The sequence below is a fragment of the Oreochromis niloticus genome, linkage group LG4 (assembly GCF_001858045.2).
Source record: "Oreochromis niloticus isolate F11D_XX linkage group LG4, O_niloticus_UMD_NMBU, whole genome shotgun sequence".
NCBI lineage: Eukaryota > Metazoa > Chordata > Actinopteri > Cichliformes > Cichlidae > Oreochromis > Oreochromis niloticus.
The window spans coordinates 19,571,061-19,590,033 of NC_031969.2; the positions used below are offsets into that span (position 1 = coordinate 19,571,061).

Genomic DNA, 18,973 nt, shown 5'->3' on the forward strand with positions numbered 1-18,973 from the left:
TCATGAGTAGAACCATGCACATATATTACAAAACATAAAAAACTGAGGCCCGTTCATTACAAAATATGAAAACTTAATACTCACTTCAAGAAAGCACAGAGTTGGTCTTGGTGATGTAGTCTGGCATGTACAAATGTCATGATGCTTTTTGCATCAGACAGTATGATTGATTCTGTGGGCATGAAAGTAAAGAACTATTTAGCAGGATTTCTAAACTAGCATTTAGTCAATGTAAAGTCTCATAACAACAACAACAAAAATGTTGTTCACAAAATTCACAGAAAGTGTGAATTAGAGTATATCAGGAGCATAATGTGACAACTTACTGACAGACATTAATATACAATGCAATGTATATGCTGACTGTTAAAATTTGATAGCAGCCCAAAGAAAAAGTAATTTCTAACACCAAAGCAGAAACCGACTGTGGCGGGGCGTGGGCGGCGGTGTCGCGACAGGGAAGGCAGACGCACCTGCGTGGCATCGTAATCACTCACGCTAGCTTAAGAATGGTGTAGGGTCCTGTAATGTTGTTGTTGTTGTTGTTGTTGTTGTGGGTATGTGTGGAAGTGTATTAGAACAGCAACCATAGATAAAAGTATGTTGGAGAATGCAGAATTGTGGTCACTCATGCCTCATTCCTGCCACACCGACATTTTATATTTTGGAAAAATTGTCCTGCACAGAAATTTAACCCTATAGTGGCTTCAACTGTAAAATTGTTCAGAAAGGGATGTAAATACCTACAAATCCCGACACAGACAGACGTTGTCGCTTAGCTGGTGACTGTAACCTGCTGGGGTCACTTTGAAGATCCGATTTTCTCTTTCCTGATTGGCCAAAAACAAAAAAGAAAGAACAAAAAAAGTTTCTCTCAGCACTGACAGTTGTTCTCAAAGTTTGATTGTACAAAATAGTGCTGCCTTTAAAACAGATTAATGAGATGCAATAAATACGATGCATGTGTCTCACCTGTATCACTTGTGGATGGAAAGACCTGAGGATGAATATGAGTTATACAGATAATTATTCAACCAGCAGACTGATGAAGAATAGATTATAATTACATTCCTGCTTTTTAGTAAACATCTCATCCTATGAGACAATTCTTTTTCCTAATTAAGTCACAGTCATGCAGACCTGTAGAGGTCGGTGAACCCCTACAGCAAGTTGTAGTTGCTAGGCTAGGTTAAAATGTATATTAACCAACCCCCTATGAATTAAGTTTTTAGATTCAGTCTCTATCAGCCAGAGAAGGAGCTTTACTTTGTCTCAGGCAGTTGGCCCAAATGTCTGAAATTCAGTATAATCCTTACCTGAGCCAAATCAGCTGCTTCTTGCTCCTGTTTACACTGCAGATAAAAAGTGCAAAGCTGTGTACAATATTGAGCACTTAAACATGTATTAAAAATGTCATTTGTTGTATAGATACTAAATCTCAAGGCAACAAAACAACTCAACTGAAAAGAAATGACTGTTTCCTAATTTGAGTTTTGTTATTCCTACCACAATCAAAAGATTTTAAATCCAAATCAGTGAAGTATTAACAAAAATCCCACTACATATGATATCTAGATAATTCAAACCTCTATGCACTAAAATAGAAATGATAGAAATTAATTACCTTTAACAGCCTGAGGTTCTTCTTGAATTTCACTCTTGGTCCAGCTTTTGTGATCACATGATCAATTTCTTGATCATCAAGATCATACAGACTGTCTGCATCAATTTCTTTATCTGCAGTTAAAGATAAAATTGAAGAGATAAAGATTATTCTCAACTTGCTTCAGAAATTCTTGTTAAATGAGTGAAATAGGTGAATGCTCTTCAGTTTTAATCTAACTCACTTTTATGTCTAAAAAGATTTTGTGCAGTTTGGACAAAAATCACAAGAATCTATATTATCAGATGTTGTTTCAGAGTCAACAGATCACATCAGGATCAATATCTGTACCCATCAGGGATTCACATTAATACTTTACCTTTAAATTTCTCCACCCACTCACTTAGCCCCCATTCAAGCAGTTTGGTTCTTACAAAATCATCCATGACCAAGAAATGAAACTGAAATATAAAATTTAATATTTAACCAGACAGTACTGCTTTACAGATTAGACTTTTGTGATCAACTTCTCCTTTAATGCATATATAATCAGAGACACTGATATTAAATTCAAATTAAAAGTTCAAACTGCTCACCTTTTGTTAGAAGTAATGCAGGAAAAGGCTGCTGAGGGAGATGTGAGGGAAGCAGTGAGACACAAACAGGGAACAGGCGGGAAAAATAAAAATCAAGCAAAGAGCAATGTCCACAAACAGATACGATTAAAAACAAACTGGAACTGTGTGGCTCAGACTGCTCAGGTGCAACTGCACCTATACATATAATAGAAAGGTAAATCCAACATGAGTAACGCGGGAGCAGAGAAAAGCAGAACGGAGAACTGAGAAAAGCAGGAAGAGGAGGTGTTTGTGCAGCGCAGATGGGAGTGGCTGGAAGAGCGGTAGCAACCTGCCAGACAGTGTTTTGTTTTTGTCTTACACAACCCAAAGGGATAAAACTTTACAAATGTTATGGGTTAAAAACAAGACAAAAACATTGTTTTATGTATACTTACAGTAAACTGGAAAACAAAACATTAAAAAAGAAGAAAAAAGAGGTCATCACAACAGACAGCTCAACATGTTAGGAATCTGCTCACTTATACAGTTTGCATAGTTTTAACACTACACCATCCAGCTGCTATATCTATATATCTGTATCTGTATCTATCTATATCTGTATATAGATATAAAGAGATAGACATATAGATATATAGGTATATAGATATATATATATATATACTGGTTTGTTACTTATTTATGATTTTTGGGGGTGTTGACAAACCCAAATTTTTCAAATGAAGCTCATGCATAAGGAAGACGTTTAATGCTTAAATTAGTCATTATTACTTATGTCAGGGGTTCTTAACCTTTTTTTTTTTTTTTTTTACCTCGGGGCCCAACTTTTTCACTACAAAGTGGCCCAGGGCCCATTCAGATGTTAACACTGTATTCAATAAACTGAGGTTGCTTTTGGTTTGATTTATATTTAATAACTAAATCAAATGTACTTCATTTTAACAACTAAAACCAAATAAACAGGATGATGACGTAATGCAATGTAATAATCACAAAGACATTTATTTATTACTTGTATGTGAACCTGGACATAAAAAAAATGCCAAACAGGTCAACAATTCATGAAACAAATCAAACTGCAAGTAGAAATTGAAAGGTTCAATCAAGCTTAATAATAAAAATAATAATAATTCAATTTTACTACAGCAAAAGAGACAAGAAAAAAAGGGACTCGTCTAGTTGCAAAGAGAAAAATGTAGTACTTTTTAATCTTTCCAGAAGCTGATGCTGTATGTCTAAGACCATGTCTGTAATACGGTGGCTCACAGTGTCGTTTGAGAGTGGGATGGTCAGTAGCTTCTTTGCAGCAGCCTCTCCGATCAGTTCATGGCACATATATACAGCAACAGGTAAAATCAGTTCACTGCTTCGTTGGGTAGCATTAGTCCACACTTCGCACACTGGGCTCTCAGGTCCGCCTCGTTTCCTCCGTTCACAAACACATACTTCAGGAAGTCAAGGTTGTACTTGCGCAAAAATGTTGCCTTTTGGGAAGGGGGGTTGTCACTTTTATCTTCATTTTTGCATTTTAAGAACTTCTCCATATATTTTGCTATTTGTAAACAGCGGGCAGACTATCTTCTTCTGCTTGCTTATTGAGGCTGATTAAACAACCCCCAACAAGTGGTGGGAAGCTGTATTGAAAGTGAAATTATTTATAATGGACAGGGACACAGGTGTAAAATAAAAATTTTTTCCAGCCCTCAAGGAGTGGCTCACGGCCCAGTGGTTAAGAATCACTGACTTATGAGATGCAGTATCAGTTTATACTGTAAATAACCATAAGAAGGTGGACAGGGTATGCTTTAACACATTTGTGAATCATTCAGAAAAATGGAGGAAAAGGTTGAGAAAAGATTGATATTTATTCTGGTTCTTTTTGTTTTGACAATTTCCCTCAAAAAACAAAAGAAAGTAAACAAACAAAAACAACAAAAAACAAAAAACAATTCCAATTCAGAAGGATTTCCATAAGAGTAATTATTAGTCCTTTATTTATCCAGGTAAAAAATCTCATTGAGATTAAAAATCTCATTTTCAAGAGAGACCTGGCATCATGGGAGTAAAGACTATTCAGGGAGTTATTTCAATGACTTTAAGCATTGAAAAATGTCTTAGTGGAATAAAATAACATCAGGCTATAATATTATGAGTGTGGCTGTAAAACTGTAATGAAGAAGGTCAAATGTTTTTGTCAGATTTTTATAACTTATATTAACAACTGAACTTAAACAAAAATGATGCCGTTTTAGGATACTCATGCTAAAAAAAGAAAAGAATATTTCCTGAAATGTAGAATTTATTGCAAAGGAAAATTGGGATTAACATTTTAAGACAAGCTTTTAGAAATAATGTGTTAATATATTTTTATACAAAATACACCCAGTTCTTTTGTGGGGACACAAATGGCACAGGATACTTGGAAAGACCTGCATAACAACAACAATGGCTGTTAGGTGTGACAGAGGTCAAATTCTGTTAACAGCACACAATGTTGTCAAAATATCACAACAGAGTCTGCTGATGTTACTGCCAAAACAATGTTTATGTAATATTTTTTTGTGAAGAATAAACATAGATGACAGGTCAGAAATGTTGTTGTGAGCAAGAAACTTACAATTAAAGAGCATGACAAGAAGTATGAATGTGTCCTTGAAACAAAACTTTTACAAATAAATCTATGACAAGTTGTGTTTCTCATACACAAATCCATCTTATCCTAATTCAGATATTGTTTTCTAGAAAAACACCCTCTGCTGTGGCTCTAATGTATGAAAACCTGTCAAAAACACATATTTGAGTGTGAAAGGTTGAGATGAAAAACTATTTTTAATCTCATAATCAGACAATTAATTCCACAGTGAAAAGAACTACTGAAATTGAGGAAAAAGATGGACACAATGTAGAGGGATAAAACTAGTCCTGTAGCTGCATGGAGATGGAGCTACTTACCCTAACTGACCAATCCTGTCTCAAAGTTTACAAGATCAATTTTAGGATTCATTAGATTATAGTACTAAACATTTCAGAAATCCCTACCTTTAAATATTTGTAGGTAAATACAATCACAATTTTAATTGTAATTTTAGATAAAATACATTGATATTCCATTTAATTACAGGGGAATTACACCTTAGTTGTGGGCTGTATTATAAAGTGTTACCATGTTTTTGTCTTCTGTGTCAAGTAGACTGATATTACATGTAATGAAATGTGCTATATAATTGTCATTGGCATCTGAATGAGCCATAACTTAATTCATAAAATAAAAACATTAAAATAGATTTGAAATATATGTAGAGTGATGTAATGTAAATCTCTTTCAGTTTTTCCTCAAACTTCTCTGTCAGCCTCAAGATTTGAATCATTAAAGATACAGACATTTCAAAATCAAAGTCAAATGTCACCAAACAACTTTTAAATAGACCACACAAAAACAACTGAAAATGATTGAGACAAAATCAATCAAAGATGATTTTTTGTTTTAATCAGCACTTCCTCTGGGAAAACCTGTTTGTGTCCAGACTTCTGCTGTTTCTACCCAGTCAGCAAATCTGAAACATCCAAAACAGAAAAAAAGGTTTAACAAAGAGCGATAACAAATAGAAACTTTGGTTTCCACTGGTTCCATTAAGGACATTTTTTTTAATTTAAAACATTTAATGTAATACTGATGATGACATTTAAGGATTTACCCAGTGATGTTTCATCGTCTAGACTGGCTGCAAGTTGATCACAATATTTCTTCACCATCTCAAGTTCTGTTGAAACATCTGAAAAACAAAACATTTTTTAATTGTTTCCCGCCAGAGTCACAGTGTCACTCAGTAATTTATAAGTTAATTTAAAAATAGATAGACAAATAGGTAAACAGACTGTGCTATCAGTTGCAAGACTGTAAAGATAAAGAGAAAAGGAAGGAAGTTTTATCAAATGTAATTACAGCAAACTGTCCTGTTTACCTGGGAGTGAGCTCCCATCAGTTTTAAATGAACGTTCAATGGATTCCTTCATAATTTTCTTCAGAATCTCCAGGATGTTTACCTATTTTAAAAATTGTAATTACTTATCACAGATCAAAATGTGTTGAAGTCAAATAAAATTACATTTACAGGTTTAGATAGATAGATAAAACTTGATTAATCCCTCGGGTGGGTTCCTCCGGGAAATTCGGTTTCTCAGGCTGGATTTAAAATATAAATGGAAACATACATTTTTGTATAACTCTATTCCAGCTAAACATAGAAAAAGCCTTTGGGTGAATTATAACAAAATACGGTCATAATATTTCTTCATAAAACATGACAAACCATCAAACTGTGCAACTTCTCCAACATGGTATTTTTTGCCAGCTCAAACATGTCCTTCTTTGAGTGCACATGGTTCTCAATAGTCTCCCTCATGTTGTACAGCACGCCTTCTCCTTCAAATTCTGCAGCCTCTACAATAAGACAGAAAGCTCCAATCAGATTTCTCTTACTGAATAATGATAAATATAACTATGTGTTTTAGTGCCAAGTTGTGAATCTCTGATCTTATTTCTTACTCTTGTAGCCTTCTTCCATAATGTCTTCAATTGTCTCTATCAGACTGCTGTAGACTCTTTTCTTCTGTTTCCGCATCATTCTGTTCAGTTTTGCCTTAATTTTTTCTTCCTTAGACACAAAACATGAAATACGGATGAACATCATTTTAAATCACATCAAGTCATAAAACATTTTTCCTTTTACTGTCCATTAGTTTAGACAGTAAAGTTTCATCTCTTACCTCTGTCTTGAGAAACCTGAACTGCAGTTCAGCACTTTTGTACTTTTCAGTCAGAGAATCAGTGTTAAGAGAAAATTCATTGATGACTCCACTGAATGCTCCGCGTTCTGAGTCATTTCTAAAACATATAAACATTGTGGTTATTAATGGCAGAATTGGCAAGTTTAAATGTTATAAATTATCTTGAATAATATTATGTGACTGTTTAGAAATTGTTTTTTCTTACGGGAAGGTCTTTCTGAATTCTTCATCAATGCTGTCAATCAGACCTGAAGCCAACTTCATGTTAAGGTTTATTAGGGTCCCGTTCTTTGGTTTGTGGACGCCACCATTCTCAACGACACACTTCAGTACCCTGTGAAAAGCACCACCCTTCTTTCCCTAAAACAAAAAAGAAAACAGAATAATTTAAATACATACTCCTGTCAAATCTGTTGTTTTGTTGTAACTATATTTAAAATACATACACGATACAAGAAGTTCTTGAGTTTTTCTCCATATGAACGTTTGGATTTCTCAACGCCATCATTAAGACATTTTTCAAAAGCCATATAGGTCTCTTCCATTTCTTTTCGGACATTTTCAAGTTGGAGGTTCATGATTCTCTCAAGTTCTGCACACACCTCACCTTTTTTGCTATCCTGAAAAATATTTGAATAAAACCATAAAAACTACTTGTCGTTTCTTATAGGTTTTTGAATTCAGTTGGTTTTAAAAATCACTTTTCTGCAATAAGAACCTGAGAAACTAAATATAACAGCAAAAATACATGAGACAATTAATAACCCATAAATTCTTAAATAAAAAAAAAAAAACTAAATAAGAAACACAAAGACAATTGAGAAATCCCAGAATGTAAGAGAATGTTGCTGTGTATCTTTTACTTGACCTTACCACTCCTCTGGAGTTGGCTCCTTGAATCAAAGACAGAATCCCATAAGCTCCATTCACATAGTTTACTGTCTCAGAGTGACAGTCATTGAGCTCTTGCAAAAATCCCTGAAGTTTGGTTATTTCTGTTAAGAAGAAATTTCAGTGCCACAGTTTGACATTACACACTATAATTCAAAATAAATAATTTTTCTTTCAGTCAGAGGAAACTAAAACAACATGTGCACTGAGACTTCACCTACCGGTCTCTTGTGGACTTAGATGCTTCCCTTTTAGGAACTCTCTGGAGCTCACTGTGAACACTTTGAAACTGTCATCAGTGAAGTGTTTCTGGGGAAAGATGATTTAATTTTAAAGCATCCTTACAACTGTGGAGAGTCTGTATTATTTTCTGTCAGCCTATAAAACTCACCTTAATCCTGGTTCGCTTGTTGAATGCTTTCTTTACTCCATCCTTGGCTTGCATGTTTCTTTTAACTATTCGATCATGGATATCAGCTGATGAACTACAAGAAATTTGCATATATGTACTGTTACCATCATCACTAGTATCATAATTTGGGGCAGGCTGGGTGGTTTTGATTTACTCTTGGGCTATATCCACATGTCCACAGGTATTTTTGAAAACTGAGATTTTCTGTCTTCGTTTAAAAAAACCCATCCACATGTGCAGTTTAAAAAAAATATCTCTGTTCACATGTAAACGCAAAAACAAAGTCAAACGCTGTCAAGAACATGCCAAATCCTAACCTTCTAGAAATATTGGCAAATCAGAAGTCTAGAAGCCTGGGAGGGAACGAGTAAACACAAAACCTTAAATACTTCTGAAAAGTTTTTGTTTTTCTGGAAAGGCAGCTAATTTTGTGTTACTTTTCAAGTGCCTTCATTATTTGAAATTTTAATAACTAAAGACAGTATTTTGGATTTTGCCTTACTGGCTCTCTTGGAGTTTACAATTTCACATTAGTCTGAGTGATTCAAAATCATAAATTGCAGCGCAGTGAAATATGGCTGGTGTAGACTCACAATTTAGGAATAGACAAGATGCATACAGCATACAAATATTTAATTTTAAAAAATTAAATTTATTCAAAAACAATGACACGTTGGTATCGGGATTTGGCTTGTGTTTAATGTAGAAGCCATGTCCGAAGTTCACCAAATTCATGGGCTGTAGACGGCCTTCGCAGTCTACATGGGCCGGGTCCTCAGGAGGCCGGGTAGGCCGGAAGTGAGTGGCTGTGAAATTTGACGATCTAGCCTTCAGTTTTGCGTCACCAGCTGTCTCGGAGTTTAATAACCTCAGCCGTCTTTGCTATCTAACATATAGCAGGACACTGGAGTAAATTCTCGATCATCTCACACTTCTGTTTAATCAGTTTTCTGTTTGACGTTTATTCAGCTGTGTAAAAACCCAGGAGGAACCCACCCGAGGGATTAATAAAGTTTTATTTAATCTAATAATTTTAATCTCAGCCAAAATGATTTACTCACAAACAAATAACATAATATAACATAACATAACATAACATAAAAAAAAACAAACAATAAAAATTTCAGTCGTCTAAGTGACTTATATATCATATTTAACCTGAGTAGCGAAAGACCAGGGGAGGTTTGAAAACGATGTGCCAGGAGTTCGCTGTTCTCGAGCTATCGAGCTGGTGGGTAACAGACGTCTCCGAAAAAGTCGGAGCACTTTTGCAAATATGTGATGTTTTGATAAACCAAGCACATACTTGAAGTTTACACAGCTACATTCTCACCTGAAAATATCTTGAAAGTTTATTTTGTGACCCAGCAAGAGTGGGAAACTGGAATTGGCTGGGCCGCGCTGTGAATTCTGGGAATTGTGACGAAATCTCTGTATTCCAGTTAAACGCAGAAACTGAGTTTTCAAAAATCTCCATGTTGGCACGAGTTTTTAAAAAATCTCAGTTATTAGTGATACAAAACACAGTTTACGTGTGGACGAAAAGCCCAAACCCATAGAAAAAGCTGCGTTTTCAAAAATACCCATGTAGGTGTGGACGTAGCCTTGGCCTTTAGGCGGAAATATGGGAGGCTCTCTTTCTGACGAAGCTGAGCTTTCCCTGGCTGTCGCACACCTGTAACTCATGGTCATCGCCTAAATTGTGTTTAAAAACTGGCTGTGGCACTGCTTCTCTGCCACCTTAGGGTGCTGCTCTCCACTAATTCACCAGTTCATTTTATATATTTCTTTCATTGTAGATAAACCTATTAAACATCACATTAGTTGTGCAGGTCTGCCTTGCGGATCCAGTTTATAATGATATGACGTTATTTGTTTAATGTATTTATTTTGACTGTTAAAAAAACAAACAAACTCGCAAATATCGGAGACTGGTAGCATTTATTCTTAAAGCACTCGGAGAGAGACCACCATGTTCTACTTGGATCGTGACGTCACCACACGCTGACATGCTTACATACAAATTCTTTTTTTTGTCACAGCAACTACTTTAACTTTGTTGCTGAAGGACTGTGTAATGGCACTTTTGCTTTACAATGTAAAATTGTTGAATTACTCGACTGTAAGGACCAGGATATGCATGATTTCCTATAATCTCATAGATTATGTGCAACATACATTAAAGCTACTATGATGTCAGTTTCATCTCTTTCTCCTCCTGCTCTCCAGTTATTGCTCACCCTCTTCTCTCTTGCTGTCCCTCTACCACTGCCTTTCCCACTCTCCGCTATTCCGCTCCCTCTCTGTTTATTACTCAGTCCACCATCTTCAGTAAACTTTATAAAATTGTATCAGCCTCTGAGACTCCTTTTGGCCCAAATGTTCTAACAAAGGCTCAACCCTGTGCTTCATTTTTTCTCTAGCCTGCGTTGATCTTATATGGAAACATCATGTAATTGATCAGCATTCAAAAAATACTTACAGATCATCTGAATCATCAAGAAGATCAGACTTGGTGCAGATAAAGTGAATTTGCTGACATTCGCCACCATTTCCAATCAGACTACTGACACTTTCCAGGATATCCCAGGCCTCTTTCTCTGATGCTGCTCGATTAATTTCAGTCACAATCCATACAGTAGAACAATCTCCAACTATCTGAAAGGAGAATAACATGTCTCAGTGCTTAATAGAAAGATGACTGTTTACAGACAACACAGTATAAGCAAAGAACAGTAAATGTGAATTACCCCTTTCCACATCTGATCTCTGCTCTTGTTACAGTCACCATTTCCAGGAAGGTCCACAAGTGTGACATGCTGGAGAAAAGGATTGGTTGGCACCCTGACAGTCACACACTTCACTAGTGGCCAAAACCACTTTTTTCCTTCATTACCTTCTCCTTGCTTTGAATCACTTCTTGTGTACTTGACAAATTCTGCAGAAAGTTCATTAGCCTGCAATAAATAGTAAAAGCAGTGCAGTTTAATTTCAGTCCTCAATGCAAGTGCTTTACAAAAACCATTAAAAAGTCAGTGACATAAAAAAATACTAAAAGAAATTGAATCACTAAAAGCTGAATAATTAGTTTTCAATTTTAGATTTAAATGATCTGATTGTGTCATGTACAATCATGTGTATCACAGAAGTATAGGACAATATAGTTTTGTTTTTTTAATTCAAAACCAAAATGAAAATAGATTTTTATGATTTATTTAAAAATTTTTTTATTTAAATCACACTAAGTAGACTTTTGGTCTCAACAGTAAGTATTACTATTAGCATGTGGGCATTTTGCACAGTTGTCCACCACTTTGAGACATTAATTACACTGATTTAGTTAAGTTTGTGGCCACTTTGATTCAGTCTTTGCTGACTTCCCATATGGAAAAGAAATAGAAAAAACAGATTTGGCTTGCTTCATATAGTGAATCATATAAGGCTTATATGATTTACTCATGAGAGTGGCCACTTTCTCATTACTTTCATATATTGTTTTAGGAAGTATCCAAAACATACAAGTTTCATTTATATAATTTTTCAAGGGATCTTATATCTGTTTTCACTCTTGTATGCTTTTCATACAAGTTTCACACAAGACAGATACAAACTTTATAAGATATATATATCTTTTACATATGGGTTTGCTCAGCAGTGAATTTCTACGGAGCAATTTAAAGTGTAAAACTAGGTTAAAATAGGGAACTGATCACTGTTGTGTGAAGAGGTAAAGGCTCTTACTGCGATTTAAAAAAATAAAAACCATGCTCTACATAACGGACCTGGACCAGTCTTGGGTCTTGTTAATCACAGTTATTACAAGAATAGATTTTTTTCTGGAAATGCGATCATCTAAAGATCATTGTGGAAACTCACTAAGATCTGTTTCGATCACTGGATCTGTTTTCAGTGTTTTGTTTTTTGGACTTTTGAATCTATGCTGCATGCTATTTTCAGAAGTGAGTTATGATTCTAGTTTTAGTCTTTTGTTAATTTTTTCAGTTCCCTTTTGTGTCCAGGTTGTCCTAGTTTCACCTGTGTGTCCTTTCCAGCATCCCCAGTGTGTGGTCTATCATGGCTGTCTGTTATAGTAGTAATGTCAGAGTTTTTGTCTTACTGATTCACATGTCAAAATCTTCCGCCTGGATTCGAGAAATTCTGGAATTTCTTTGAAATATTTGCGATCCATGAGGTTTTCAAAGGACCTTCTCCAGTCTTCTCCATACAGTGCTGACAGCTTTTCAACAGCATCATGATAATCCTCATCTTCCTTGTCCTGATTTTTTTTATTGCGAAGAAACTGACGAAATGACCACAACTCATCGTTCCACTCCTACAAAAATAGATGACATGCCATTTATTGAGGTATGTACCCAGCCTTAAGCTCCAAGAACTGCACTGTAACACAAATACTAAACAAACTTTGAGAATTTATTTTACCTCCTTTGTGATGAACTCAATTTCTGCTTCATACTCTGAGCTGTGTGTGTTAGCTTCCAGTTTTATCATGACTGAGGTGCAGGCATTGATGCTTCCTGAGGGTAAAAGATTCTTCTCTTTGATGATGGCATTTATCAAAGAGCTCTTTCCAGCCCCAGTTTTACCAAAGACACCAACCAGCTCCCTCTTGTCTGTCTCCAAATCACTGATCTTTTTCCTGTTGAACAATATTTTAAACATGGTTAAACGATTCAGTCATGAAAACATTTTTAAGCATGCGTCAAAAGGTTTCAAAGAGAGTTATAATCATGGTAGTGATTATTCAATGAATCATTACTAGATATTTCAGTTTTATACACTGGTTCCACAAATTGTTAACTGTATGTTGTTTTATTTTACTACTGAATTATTTCAGCATCTATAATTGTACTGCTGTATGTCAGCAGTCTGTGTCATACAATCTGACACAAGAAAGCAAAGAACCAAAAGGGATCAAGTATTAGCAGCACGATGGCATGACATTTAGCACTGTCTCACACCACCATCTGGCTGGGGGCCTTTTTGTTTTGAGTTTATCTCCATGTTTGCCTCAGTTCGCTTCCGGTACTCTGGCTTTCTCCCACAGTCCAAAGACATGCAATTAGTATTGATTCTAAATCCTCATCAATGTGGTTACTCATTCCTGTGACTGTTTCTTGCTGTAACGAGTGTGACATTCAGAAAGTTTGTTTGGACTGAATTATTTTAATTGCTGTGATTATCTGAATATACTGCTTATTTTTGTGTGTGTCAAGACTCTTGAAAAGGGGACCATCTTCTGTATGTGACTAAATTACACATAACTAACAGCTTTTGAGGATGTTTTACAGATATTTGGTGCATCTTTGCTTTCTTTAAAAACAATCTCTCTTTGATCTATTTGTGAAACTGTCACATGATCAGGAGTGGAACCAGGCCCATACATTACAAAATATGAAAAAAACTAAATACTTACTTCAAGAAAGCACTGAGTTTGTCTTGGTCATTTAGTCTGGCATGTACAAATGTCATGATGTTTTTTACATCAGACAGTATGATTGATTCTGTGGACAAAAAAGTAAAAAACTATTTAGAAGGAATTATAGACTAGAATAACCAGAAAATGTAAAATCTCATGTTTAAAAAAAACAAAACAAACCTGTGTGAATTAGAGTATATGAGGAGCATAATGTGACCACTTACCAATCAAACTTACTATACCATGCATCATGTGACTGTTAAATTTTGACAACAGGCCAAAGAAAAAGTAATTTCTAGCAAAGATGAAACTCACATGTTGGACAAATTGTGCTGCACAGAAATTTAACCCTATAGTGGCTTAAACCATGACACTGTTTAGAAGAAACATAAATACCTGCAAATCCTGGCATTGACTGACGCTGTCGCTTAGCTGGTGACTGCAACCTGCTGGCATCACTTTGAAGGTCTGATTTTCTCTTTCCTGATTGGATAAAAACAACAAAAAATAAGAACAAAAAACGTGTTTCTCTCAGCATTGTAATTTATTCTTAGGAAAGTTATGTCGATTGCAAAAAAATATTGGTGCCTTTAAATCACAGACTAATATGAGATGCAATAAATACGATGCATGTGTCTCACCTGTATCACTTGTGGATGGCAAGACCTGAGGATGAATATGAGTTATACAGGAAATTATCACTATTTGCATTGGCATTGCTCTTTAACAACATTTAAAGGACACTAACATACAAGTTTTACAATCAACAAACTTAAATGCAGTTATGTTTTCAACCAGCAGACTGATGAAGAATATATTATAAATTACCTTTTTCTTAGTAAACATCTATGAGACAATTCTATTAAGTCCCAGTCACAAAGACCTACAGAGATTGTTGGCGATTCCCCGAGCTGGGCAAAATGTATATTCTCCAACCTTCTATGAATTAAGTTTTTAGATTCAGTCATTTATTGGTTTCTGTGTGGTCAGTCTCTGTAGACCAGAGAATGGAGCTTTACTTTGTCTCAGGTAGTTGGCCTAAATGTCTGAAATTCAGTATAACCCTTACCTGAACCACATCAGGTACCTCTTCATGCTCCTGTTCACACTGTTGATAAAAAGTGCAAAGCAGTGTTTAATATTAAGCTCTTAAACATGTATTAAAATTTGTATTTGTCATATGGACATTAAATCTGAAAGAAAAAACAGTTTTAAACTGACTTGAAAAGAAATGACTGTTTCCTGATTTGAGGTTTGTTCTTCCTACAACAGTAAAAACAGTTCAAATCTATATTAGTTAAGAATTAATAAAATTACTCTACAAATAATTACTGCCAGTGAGACACAGGAGGCCAGGATCACAGAATTGGAGACTGCTTCACACCCTCAAAAATCACATAGCTAGCCAGGCCCCTTTAGCCGGTGGAGCCAAAGGTAGTGTAGGCCCAGTTAGCTCCCACTGGCAGATTGTCCCGAGCAGCCGGGGAAACAGGATGACTGGGTGATGATGATGAGGAAGCATAGTCTTAAACAGAAGCCCCTGGCACACCACCAACCTGTTCATGTGTCTAACTGTTTTTCCCCACTTTTTGAAACACCTGCCAGGCATCAAACTCTGGTAATTGGTGATTCTGTTCTGACACATTTGAAGCTAGAGACACCAGCAAAGACGACCAGAACAGGCGACACTGAGGGAAATGTAAAACTGAAAGGTAAACATAAATTCGGCAAAACTGTAATTTACGTCGGCAGTAATGACATTCGGTTATGTCAATCGGAGGTACTAAAATTAATATAAAAATCAGTATGTTACCCTACAGGCAACAAAATGGAGCTTTCCTTTGTCTCAGGCAGTTGGCTAATATGTCTGAAATTCAGTAAAATCCTTACCTGAACCAGACCAGCTGCTTCTTCATGCTCCTGTTCAAGCTGCAGATAAAAAGTGCAAAGCCGAATACAATACTGAGCACTTAAACATGTACTAAAAACTGTATTTCTCATATAGATACTGAATCTCAAGGCAACAAAATAGTTTGTAACTTAATTGAAAAGAAATGACTGTTTCTTGATTTGTGTTTTGTTCTTTCTAGCACGATCAAAACATTGCAAATCCATCTTAGTAAAGAGTTAACAAAAATTGCGCTAGATATTATTACGAGTGTTGGGCAAATTACTTTGAAAAATTAATTCGTTATAGTTAGTAGTTACTAACTCAATTAGTTTTTTGAAGAAGTAACTGAGTTACAATATTTTAAAAGTAAATTATTACTAGGAAAAGTCACTATTACGTTACTTAAAAAAAATCCATATTTTTTTTTTTTTTTTGTACACACACACAAATAGATGCACAAACCTAAAAATGTCAGATATTCTGGTTTACAAGGTTACAAAACTGAGTTCACAACTACACATTTGATTTACAAGTACAAAATATTTATGACCACAATTTAAGCCCATAGAAAGGGTGGAGTTTTTTGTTTTTGCTCCTTAGAAAATGCAGCTTTTACAGTTTCTTCCTGCAGCAAACATAGCAATAGTATTTAGGAGAAAACCTATCTAATTTAAAGTCTCCACTATAAATTAGCTGAAGACAGCTTCAACCATCTGTGTGTTGAAAAACTGTAACACGTCCACACCACATTTTCTTGTTAGTAACAGTAACAGCGTTGTAACGATAGAAATAGCAAATAGTTAGATTACTAGTTACTGAAAAAAGTAACAGCGTTACTTTTGTCACTGTTGTTTCCATCACTGATTATTACTGCCAGTGCATTTTTAAATATACAGATAATTCTAACAAAAATTCACCTCTGTATATAGCAACATTAAAAAAAAAAACTTAATTACCTTTAACAGCTTGAGTTTCTTCTTGAATTTCACTCTTGGTCCAGCTTTTGTGATCAAATTATCAATTTCTCGATCATCAAGCTCACACAGACTTTCAGCATCGATTTGTTCATCTGCAGTTAAAAATAAAGTTGCAGAGATAAAGTTTATTCTCAACTTGCTTCAGAAATTCTTGTTAATGAGTGAAAAAGCAATCAGCACAGATCTATGAGCTGTTTTACAGTTAACAGATCACATCGGAATCAATATCTGTACCCATCACGGATTCACGTTAATACTTTACCTTTAAATTTCTCCACCCACTCACTTAGCCCCCATTCAAGCAGTTTGTTTCTTACGAAATCATCCATGACCAAGAAATGAAACTGAAACTGAAATATAAAATGTAATATTTAACCAGACAGTACTGCTTTAAAGATTAGACATTTGTGACCAACTTCTCCTTTAATGCATATATAATCAGAGACAATGATATTAAATTCAGATTCAGCAGTTCAAACTGCTCACCTTTTGTTAGAAGTAATGCAGGAAAAGGCTGCTGACGGAGATGTGAGGGAAGCAGTGAGGCACAAACAGGAAAAAATAAAAATAAAAATCGAGCAAAAAGCAAAGTCCACAAACAGATACGGTTAAAATCAAATTGGAACTGTGTGACTGCACAATTGAAACCGCATCTATACATATAATAGAAAAGGTAAATCCAACATGAGTAAAGCGGGTGCAGGGAAAAGCAGAACGGTGAACTGAGAAAACCAGGAAGAGGAGGTGTTTGTGCAGCGCAGAAGGGTGTGGCTGGCAGACAGGTAACAACCTGCCTCGGAGCAAATGTTTTGTTTTTCTTTTTTGTTTTACTTTTTAACAGAGGAGTGAAACGATGTTGAGTGATGAACAAAAAAATTATTAATACCATCTTTAATCCTCAAAAGTATCAAAAAAATAGAAATTGCCACTATTTTCTGTCACAGTCATCGGGCCAGCCACAACCATCCCACAATAGATAAATGTAACTGTTAAGTTTGACTTGCTGAATTATGGTGTATAGCTAGTAGATTCACTGACAGTATGAAGGAAAAATAATTTATAAATCTTGGCTGAAAGTTGTTGCTTAATCAGTGTTTGTGTTTTTAGAATGGCGTATTTAACATGCTCAAATGTTGTATCGCTACATAAAATGATTGTGGTTCACACAAACATGCCTTCTTTTCCTCCCTGCGCTATTCGTTTTAATGTTAATGTATTTACATTGTAAAACACAAAAAGGGACAGCAGATGAAAACATACATTTGTAGGGCCACATAAAATATCTGCAGTTTGTGATGTGATAGAACTGAAACAAATGATTTTCCTTCCATATTCAAAGAGTCAAAGACAATGAGATCCCTCGGTTCATCTCTGTCTAAATGTGGAAAAGAAGGACTTAACATCCAGCCCTTTAATGGGAATTGTGTGGCAGAGTGATAAAACTGAGTTTACTTAGATGTTATTTTGCTAATGGTTAATCATGTTTAAATTTAATCAATATGATGAAATAGAAAGTGTAGTTTGAGTAATAAAATTATTTGATGCCTGAATTTTTCACCTCGATTGCGGGAGTGTTTTTGACTACGCTGCTCATCCTTCTGTCTCTCTGTGTGTGTGAGAGTGTGGAAGTCTGAGAGATGTGAGAATCTCTGAGTTTACCGTGTATGATTAAGAAAGAAGTTATATTAAGTATGTTGTGATTGGTAAACGTACAAGATTCATGTGTAATTAATAGAATATATAGAATATATATGATTATAGATGAAGTGTATGAAGGAAGGTGTATTCACATGCGAGAGAAACAATGGGATGGGATACCCATCTTCCCCCCTCCTTCTTCTTCTTACCACATTTGGTAAGAGGAAGAAGGGCAGGGGGGAGGAGATCATGCATATGATCAAATGGCCAAGAATGCTCGAGGTCACTTAGGAGCATTCAGGATTCTTCCTCTAGTTTCCAGCAATGGGTAGAGAACACGATCAGTAAATCCAGACTTGGGAGTTCACAGTTGGAAATTACAGCAAAAAAACGCCAAAGGGATTAGGTGCTGCCGAACACTCTGAACTTACAAATGATAACTTTTGGCTTTTTTCTGCAATGTTGGATTGCAAAGTAATCGGAGAACACTATAGACTTACTACCTTCCTATTGGATTATATTGACAGGGAACAGAAATAAATGTATCTTCAGGCCTGGATGAGCCCATCCTCCTTTCTCTCATTCCTCCCAAGATCAGTATTAGGAATCTACAGTAGAGTACATTAATTAGATGCATACAAAATCAAGTGATTTTATTAAGTGATTATTATTATTACTTGATTGATCTTTTCCTTTACTCCTACTAAATGCCTTTAATTTAATATTCTGCATTCAAAAAGTCTAAATTGTGGAAGTGT

At 35.4% G+C, this 18,973-nt stretch overlaps 2 protein-coding genes across 7 annotated transcripts in view; both read right to left on the reverse strand.

Annotated features, from left to right (window-relative positions):
- LOC102075531 (nuclear GTPase SLIP-GC) overlaps positions 1-2,472 on the reverse strand; it is a 36,212-nt gene extending 33,740 nt beyond the window's left edge. Inside the window, exons 1-7 of one of the 2 annotated variants that reach the window (XM_025906217.1) lie at positions 2,200-2,472; positions 1,983-2,064; positions 1,625-1,737; positions 1,317-1,352; positions 973-997; positions 744-830; positions 85-172 (exon numbers count right to left, since the gene is read on the reverse strand). In XM_025906217.1, the coding sequence (XP_025762002.1) occupies positions 85-172; positions 744-830; positions 973-997; positions 1,317-1,352; positions 1,625-1,737; positions 1,983-2,049 (416 nt within the window). In that variant the 5' untranslated portion in view covers positions 2,050-2,064; positions 2,200-2,472. Of the gene's footprint in view, positions 1-84; positions 173-743; positions 831-972; positions 998-1,316; positions 1,353-1,624; positions 1,738-1,982; positions 2,065-2,199 lie in introns of those variants that run through there. The other variant, XM_025906218.1, reaches the window with a different exon arrangement.
- A 1,990-nt stretch (positions 2,473-4,462) lies between these two features.
- On the reverse strand, positions 4,463-17,314 carry LOC109200182 (nuclear GTPase SLIP-GC-like). Of its 5 annotated transcripts, none has more exons than XM_019355655.2 (24): positions 17,064-17,314; positions 16,840-16,921; positions 16,557-16,669; positions 15,600-15,638; positions 14,931-14,972; positions 14,779-14,817; positions 14,351-14,375; positions 14,106-14,192; positions 13,707-13,794; positions 12,713-12,929; positions 12,390-12,605; positions 11,023-11,229; positions 10,755-10,930; positions 8,252-8,345; positions 8,082-8,169; positions 7,843-7,964; positions 7,416-7,589; positions 7,175-7,329; positions 6,949-7,066; positions 6,728-6,836; positions 6,492-6,622; positions 6,144-6,225; positions 5,877-5,954; positions 4,463-5,735 (listed from the first exon to the last, which is right to left on the reverse strand). In XM_019355655.2, exons 2-24 carry the CDS (start codon positions 16,904-16,906, stop codon positions 5,719-5,721), a joined length of 2,484 nt encoding a protein of 827 aa, XP_019211200.1. In that variant the 5' UTR covers positions 16,907-16,921; positions 17,064-17,314; the 3' UTR covers positions 4,463-5,718. The 5 variants fall into 5 exon arrangements, with proteins under 5 accessions (XP_019211200.1, XP_019211199.1, XP_019211201.1 ...); XM_019355654.2 differs by having other exon boundaries at positions 16,840-16,927; XM_019355656.2 differs by lacking the exon at positions 14,931-14,972 and having other exon boundaries at positions 16,840-16,927.
- Positions 17,315-18,973: the final 1,659 nt, after the last annotated feature.

Bases quoted from the DNA above. Each gene is read 5' to 3' on its own strand.
- LOC109200182 (XM_019355655.2), bottom strand. From the start codon at position 16,906: ATGGATGATTTCGTAAGAAACAAACTGCTTGAATGGGGGCTAAGTGAG. The intron at 8,346-10,754 runs GTAAGTATTTTT...AATTTCTTGTAG, and splicing joins CTTGATGATTCAGATGATCT to TTCATCAGCTGATATCCATG. The intron at 6,623-6,727 runs GTAAGAAATAAG...GTCTTATTGTAG, and splicing joins TATGGAAGAAGGCTACAAGA to AGGCTGCAGAATTTGAAGGA.